The sequence below is a fragment of the Triticum dicoccoides genome, chromosome 5B, assembly GCF_002162155.2.
Source record: "Triticum dicoccoides isolate Atlit2015 ecotype Zavitan chromosome 5B, WEW_v2.0, whole genome shotgun sequence".
Classification (NCBI taxonomy): Eukaryota; Viridiplantae; Streptophyta; class Magnoliopsida; order Poales; family Poaceae; genus Triticum; species Triticum dicoccoides.
In genome coordinates, this window is record NC_041389.1 from 181,874,301 (window position 1) to 181,882,344 (window position 8,044).

The 8,044-nt window shown below is 41.5% G+C and overlaps 1 protein-coding gene across 2 annotated transcripts in view; it reads left to right on the forward strand.

Moving 5' to 3' along the window:
• Positions 1-2,317: 2,317 nt before the first annotated feature.
• The window catches only part of LOC119308016 (uncharacterized protein ycf45-like), a 6,894-nt gene continuing 1,167 nt past the window's right edge, over positions 2,318-8,044 (forward strand). The window contains exons 1-7 of one of the 2 annotated variants that reach the window (XM_037584129.1): positions 2,318-2,601; positions 4,121-4,183; positions 4,308-4,385; positions 5,464-5,684; positions 6,884-6,953; positions 7,061-7,345; positions 7,701-7,844. In XM_037584129.1, the coding sequence (XP_037440026.1) occupies positions 2,425-2,601; positions 4,121-4,183; positions 4,308-4,385; positions 5,464-5,684; positions 6,884-6,953; positions 7,061-7,345; positions 7,701-7,844 (1,038 nt within the window). In that variant the 5' untranslated portion in view covers positions 2,318-2,424. Of the gene's footprint in view, positions 2,602-4,120; positions 4,184-4,307; positions 4,386-5,463; positions 5,685-6,883; positions 6,957-7,060; positions 7,346-7,700; positions 7,845-8,044 lie in introns of both variants that reach the window. The other variant, XM_037584128.1, reaches the window with a different exon arrangement.

An 8,044-nucleotide genomic window follows, 5' to 3' on the forward strand; every position in this document is an offset into this window, starting at 1 on the left:
ACTTTTTAATTCAAAAAACGGCGTCTGGGCTCGGCATGGGTCGGCGGTTGGGAAACCGACCGCACCCACACCCATATTTTCGCCAGCGCGCCCCCAGGCAGCGCTTTTTCAAGCTCCTGGGGGCCCAAACGGCTGGAGATGCTCTCAGGACTAAACTTGCACATTTAAGACAAGTTCTAGGACTACTCAGTCAACTTTTGCAAGTTCTAGGACCTATCACATCTTAGACAAGTTCTAGGACATGTGATGCTATTACCTCTTATTTTTTGCCGATCACGGCGCTCACCTTCCCTCATAGCACTTGTCCCATATATACACCATACACCTCTACCGTATTTGCAGATTTCCCCTTTTACTAATGAACAGTAGCCTGACACGGAAATTTAATGCACCGAATCCCTAAGACATGCTAAACCGCCCAGATAGCGAGCACAGTGTGTTGCATGTGTGCTCAAGTCCAAAAACATCGCGTCCCAGTATTAGTTATTAGTTTTATTAACACTTATATGCTCATCCCGCAACTAAATCGCCTCCTCCTCTAAAACAAAGCCAAGGTTCATGCCTCTCGCCGGCGTCGCCGCAGGTCCGCCTCTTCTCCAGTGGCCCCAGGGCTATGGGCTGCGGTGGATCCTGGCAAGGGGCAGCGGGATGGTTTGTTGTTAGTCGTTCCTTCGTGTTTTGTTAGGATTTGTGTCCCGCTCAGGAAGACGAGACGGCGACGGCTCTTTGAAGATGGAATAGAAGTCTCCCCGCCTAGCCTCCGTTTCGGTGATGCGTCTAGCATCATTGGTGGGCATGTGAAGGTGTGTCCCCCGCGGATCTATCCTCGATGGATTTGCTCGGATTTGGTTGTTGTTTGTCTATGTTCGTGTGTCTTTGGATTGGATCCTTTCGATTACGTTCTTTTCATCAACGATAGTTGTTGTTCTGGTGGCTGGTCCTAAGGAGTCTTAGCACGACGACTTCCTGACTGTCTGCTACAATAAGGTGTGCCCGACTCCAGCAAGGGAGGGGTGATGACGAAGGTGTTTGTTCGGCTCACTCCAGTGCTTGTAGTCGTCGTTAGGTGATCGACGGATCTGGATGTAACTTTTATTATTTCTAGCGTTTATTATATCGCTATGATTGAAGATAAATATACCAGATTTTTTTTAGATGCTCACCCCGCAGAAAAAAACACTTATATGCTCATTATGTAGCTCTACGTGACATTCGTTTTGGCTAAAAAGATTAACAGACATGTGCTATTTAAATTTTCCCGAAATATAAATACATAACTAATAATAAAGTAAATTGGGTTTCTTTCGTCCGTCATGCCATTTTTTAGAAAAACCCCTCTATTTTAGAGAACTCAATCCACGATTCTGTTTTAAGTTAAAACGAATCATTATTTTCATATTTTACACAAAAGTCTCAGTCTTTTCTTGAAATCAACCCACCGTCCGGATTTAAGTCACCCGAACTGTTATTTTACATTTTTCGAAAACCCCCTTGATGTTTTAGATAATTCATCCGCGGATCATATTTAAGTCAAACAAATGCTTTTTAAAATCATCCATATCTTTTAAGCCGTACCTCCGATTTGAACATGTTATATATAAAATTTGATTAGAAAAATATGTAGAATATGAATATGAGATTATTTTACCTTTTAAGTATCTTTAAATGTTATTTTGGAATATATTTGAGTCAAACCAAATGATTTTCTAAATTATTTGTATCTTTTAAACCGTAACTTTGATTTTAACATATTATATATGAAATTTTATTAGAAAAATGTGTGGAATCTAAATATGATGTTAATTTTACCTGTTAAATATTTTTAAAATATTGTTATGGAAGCAAACTTATAATTTATAGCACAAGATCCGTTTTTTCATATCGGCGGCGATTCGGATTGCAAATAAACATGCCACTATAACCATATACGGAAAAGGAAACATCGATTATTACACGTGCATACCTCTGAAAAATGTTGCAAGGGAAAACAACAGATTTCTCATCGCGAGAGTGAGAGAAAGCCAGCGAGAAAGAGAGAGAGAGAGGGAGAGGGAGGAGAGAGGGGGAGAGAGACGCCTTATGATTAACCATATTCAACATACGTTTTTTTGTTGTTTTGTGTGAACACCGAGGTCATCGCCGGCGAGAGTGAGAAGGAGGATAAGCGACAACACAAATATGATGCCTCGCAAAAATAAAGAAGATGAACCCATTGTGCTCTTGAGTGATGGTTGTTGAGTTAAGAGTGTGTGTTATGTTTTCTTTCCCGTTACAACGCAGTGGCTTTTTTGCTAGTAGATACGTAAGCGACCAAAACCGCGCGAAGCCTCCATTATCCAGCGGAAGTAACGAACACCGCACCTTCCTCGCCTCGGTCACCGCCGCCGCTGCCGGCGCTCTCCGGTTACCCGTTGTTTGTACAACATGACCCCGTCTCCCGCTCGAATCCTCATCTTCCTCCTACCCACCCCAAGTCTCATACCCCCGCCACCCGTCAGGCGGCCGCACAGAGCCTGGGCCGGAACCGCCCGCTGCGCCCCGGAGGCTGTCGCCGGCGGGGGCTTCGTCGTCATTGAGGACGATCTCTCTGAGCTTCTGCAGGTCCATTTCTCTTTCGATTCTTTAACCCTTTTAACCTGCTCGTTAATTTCCTCTATTCCACTGAAATAATTAAGGCCCTCTTTGTTTGGGTTGGAGCTTTAGCTTTTGGTGCTTCTATGCTCCTAGAAGCACACGCTTAAACAAACATCAAAATTCTTAAAGGACCGTGGCAACAACCAATACATGTTATGAAGTGTCGGTAGAGGTTTAGCAGTAGTAATAAATTGGGACCCTGCCTAAAAATTGTAACAAATTGGGCCTCTGTCAGTTATTTAAGAGCTGTTGCTGATGTTTCAAATCTTTTATGCTGCTTGGTTTGTTTCAATTGTCTGTATAATTAAAAGAATCTGCTTTAGTTTGAGGAAATTTCTGAACAGTGGAAGATGACTTCCAGTTGCAGATATTATGATACCTGAGCATTGGGACAAGACCATGCCTAAAAGGGCTAAGGATAAGTGCTATTATTTCTTTAAGAGTAATGTTACTGCTCTCGGGGTGGGCCTAGAGCAAAGGTGGCAGGGGTGCACCGCCATACGGATGTGCATCGATGAGCTTGAACATCAGATGTCACATGCATGTAAACATAGGCCATGTCAAGAGGAAATTAGAAGGTGTACCCGGTGCTCTGTGGACCCTTCTAGGTTGACTGTAGGTCTGCCCCTGACTGCTATGCGCCGAACCTGTTTTAATACAAAACATGATCTTATGTCCATCACAATTCTATGCTGCAAAGTCGTTTACCAGTTACCACATCCACAACGGACTTTTTATTTCCTGATAATGGAAGCTTTTATTGCCCCCAGTCTCTACCAAAACGGTGTACCTGGCCATGTTCGCGGGCCATACTTGTTGTGGTTATGAACACCTGGTATGGCAGCCTTGGGCACCCCTAAAGTTCAAGTTCTTCGTTTGGCTGGTGTTGCGCGATCGTTGCTGGACGTCGGACAGATTGGCTAGGCAAGGATTACCACACCGGGCTGTTACCCCTATGCTGCCAGTCTGATGAGACGATCGGGCACCTGCTGCTGCAATGCGTCTTTGCGGGCGAGGTCTGGGTTTGTATCTGCCTGGATTGGGTTCCAGCACCCCACTCCCCTACCGACGCCGCCAGGGGCATAGCCAGACCCCTGGCTACCCGGGCCATAGCCTGGGGCGTGGAGGGAAAAAGCTTCGTTGTCTGTAGGTACAAAATGGGGTGATATTAGAGGCTATTAAAGGCTAAATACACAGCTCACCATGCAATACGAGCCAGACAACAATCGGAAAAGAGATATTGGATGGTATCCTATTTATGAAAGAAGCTACGTTGCTTGTCCCCCTTGCCACACATGTTTAATCAGATTGTCCTTAGTAAGGATGACTTTCGGCATAGAAACCAAAAGAACAATTTGATCTTTGAAGGTATTTTAAGACGACGCCACAATCTTTTAGATTTAAACCTGACGCTTAAATTGGTGCTTATTTTGTCTAGTTGTGTATAAACTGGGTAACATATGAGATATGAATCGATCCTTTTCAGATTCTACCTAGGGATTTACGAGATAATCTGCAGAATGAACCTAGAAGGGACCAGCTGTTGGAGGTAAGAAGCTGAACTTGTCTCAACCACTGTCTGCGTCAACCACTCTTGAGACGATCATATTTGAATATTCCTTTGGAATAATTTAATTAGCATAAACTATCGCAACTGATGAGTAGTGAATTAGGTTATTCTAGATTTGGGGAGACGACCCGAGGCACGTTTCCTTGGTAACTCTGGTGGCCAGTATCTACGGGATAACGAGGTATGCAACTGCAAGTTAATTCTTAAAAAAACAGTAGGATAATTTTAATTTTACAATATTATGTTTGATTCCTGTTTTTGTACTTATGTTAACAATATTATTAAATGAAACCATACCATGAAATAAAAGAGTTACAATAGAGTCACACATATTCTTTCATCATAGTGTGGTTGGTTTTATTCTCATATCGATTGTGTCAGAATTATGTATTAGTAATTACTCTACCCATAATTTTATTGAGTTCGATGCAAGGCAACTAGGCCAAATCATCTACTTGCTAGCAGAGAGATGGCAATGGGTAGGGTATGGGCGGGTACAACCCCCTTCTGCCCAAACCCATACCCGCAGAAACTTTCTGTACCCACCCACTTCAATACCCATGGGCATAAAACTGAAACCCATGCCCATACCCATTGGGTATCCTATACCCAATGGGTATCTAGTGGGTATAATATGTAATATTTACATTTTGACGAAGTAGAGAAATGAATCTAAAATTAAAGTGATGATGGGAGAGCATTCTAGCACCTACACAACCTCCTCCGGTGGGTGGCCTCTTGGAGGCGGCAAGGGACTAAGAGCAACGATTGGTGGAAGCCCAGCATAGTGGGAGGCAGCGATTGGAACCTGGAATCGCTGGATCGAGAGTTGGACAAGAGTCTGGTGGCGATGAGTCGAGATCTCATTGTTTTGAGGAGTCACAAAGGACATAGGAGGACTGGTGAGCTGGTGGTTGCGGGCCTATGAGCTATGGCTGGTTTATTGAATAAGGGATTTGGGATTGGACTATAGGAGTTGGATGTTAACCCTACATGTCATAGGAGCAATATTCAATTTTTTTATTCTGGGTATCCATTGGGTTACCCATGGGTAATATTTCATACCCATGCCCTACCCACATATTTTGTGGGTATGGATACCCATACCCATGTGTACAAAATCTTCCAAAGTCTCATCCATGTCCGCTGTTTTGTGGTAGGGTACCCATACCCATGGGCAAAACTGCCATCCTAAGCAGAGTACATGTGTTCGCAACAAACATTTCCTGTTCTTTTGATTTGCCTTGTTAATTTGACAGATTTCACAGCTAGAGTTGGAGGAAGCTCAGAGAGCTGTTGGAGAATTTGGAGGTGACAACCGTGCAGGAATTGAAGGTACATTGCATAGAATATCTGCCATAAGGAGTAGAAAAGGAATGGTTGTTGGTTTGACCTGTCGAGTTGGCCGTGCCGTCAATGGGCATGTTGATATGGTCCGTGATCTTTTAAACTACAAAGAGAGCATTCTGTTTTTGGGAAGGTATGTCTCCTCTATGCATCAACAATTTGGATTTTTTTTTATCAATTTGAAGATGAAAAACAAGTTGGTAATGTTCCATGTTCCATTATTGCTCAGTTCATGGAGATGCTAACAGGATTACAACATTAAAATACATTTTATTCAGGAACATGTAAATGGTTTCCTTAACGAAGAGGCAAATGGTTTTTATCTACTAATAATGTCAGATTAATAGAAGCCTAGGGTGTTAGGCAAACAGAATACCTGTGATTAGTGTCTGTTATCCCTTTCCATACCTAGTATCTGCCGTAATTAGTAAAAACAGGCCATTATGGTTAGGATTTTAATTGGTGATTATTTCCTTGTGTAGATCTCATGTAATCTGCTATATGAGATACGAGGAAGATCACGATTGTGTCCTCAGATACAAGTGTTTTTTTTAGGCTTAAAAAAAACGATTGTGTCCTCAGATACAAAACTTTCATAGGATGCGCTTAGGTTGTTGCCATGTTTTACCACACTTTTTTGCACCAGGTTTGACTTTTCATGGCAAATATTTGGTTATAAATACAGCTATGGCGTATGCCCACTTATATATCCTCTTGTCCCCCTGTCACAGGCTAATATTTTAGCCAACGTTGGCCTTTAGTGTGGCATGTGACTTTGGCAACCACAATAACTGTGGTTAGCCAAGTATTGGCCCCTGGGGCTCTACGTGTTCACTTTATTTATTTTCTTAAAAGTTCAAAAGTTCACCTATTCTCAGAACAGATACTATGATAGTTTTGGAATGGCAGAGATTTCAGTATTTCAAGAAACTACAGAAATTTAGTTCAAAGGTTCCAGAATGCTCCGGGACTAAATTCATATCATTATCATTATTAAGTAATCTCTCAAATTGTAGAGCCAAGATGTTCTAGTAAAGCAGGATGTGGTTTCTTTAAACTTTGAAAACCATTTTGTTCAGAGCTTAATGGATCCTTGAATCTTTGGTTAGATTAAATAAAATTATGGAATCAATATTGTTTCAGATTAGCTATTCTGATACAACTCTATAGTTTCATATATGTTCTAGTGCTATGCTATATTCTACATAGCACGTATTTTATTGATGTCTGATGTTGTACGTCCATAATCTTTCGGAGCTCTGGAACAATTTAATTCAGCATTGTATTCCAATTCAGTTTGATTTTTTACTAACAGTTCTTTTGTTTGGACAGACCTGGGGTTGGCAAGACTACTGTTATGCGTGAAATTGCACGCGTTTTAGCAGACGAGTTCCAGAAAAGGGTGGTATATTAAACAATGTTACCATCTTGTAGCTTTTTCTATTATGGTTCTGTTTCCTTATATATAATTCCTAACACGTTCTATGGGTCCATTGATGTGTAGGGCAGGTAATTGTAGACACAAGTAATGAGATTGGTGGGGATGGGGACATTCCTCATGCTGCAATTGGTGGCGCAAGAAGAATGCAAGTACCTGAACCATCAATGCAACATAGAGTGATGATTGAAGCAGTTGAAAACCATATGCCTGAGGTGGTCATTGTAGACGAGATTGGAACTGAGGCAGAGGCGCAAGCCTGTCGGTCAATTGCAGAAAGGGGTGTAATGCTTATTGGTACTGCCCATGGAGAAAGGCTTGCAAACATCATAAAGAATCCAGTTTTATCTGACTTGGTATGCCATTATTCTCATAACGTTACATTATTATCCTCGTAACTTTGCTTAGATACACACCACACCCTTTTATTGCACAAATTTCACATGGTATCAGAAATGCCAAACTTAGCTTGTTCTCTCATAAAGTAGTTCACCTTCTTCTATCTTTAGGTATGATAGCTTATACTTAACCCAGATATTTGTCCAACATTATTGGTCGAAGATGGATAGTGAATATAACGTCATGCCATTGTCCTACTAAAACTTCTTACAGCCATGCTTTTTAGATGCAAAGTTCAAATATTTTAAAGAAGGAAGAGGTTTTCATCCACCTTCAAATGAATATACTAATTGTTATTTGTTGAAAATTCAGGTTGGAGGAGTAGAAACTGTCACTCTTGGCGATGAGGAAGCGCGTGCACGACGTACTCAAAAAAGTATACTGGAGCGGAAGGCCCCTCCAACATTTCCTTTTCTTATTGAGATGAGGGAGCGACACTATTGGGTCACTCATCGGGTATGCATATTTCCTGTTTATTTTAAATGGTCAAAGAACATGAATATATGCTTTTTCAGTTTTGTGCAACATAGAATGCAATGCTGTGTCTAGAACTGTAGAGGACCATGTACAAGTATCAGACTTGCATGTTGATAAACTATAATATATCTCATAACTTTAAGATCATGATGTATGTGTTAGTGGGATTCTTTTGGAAG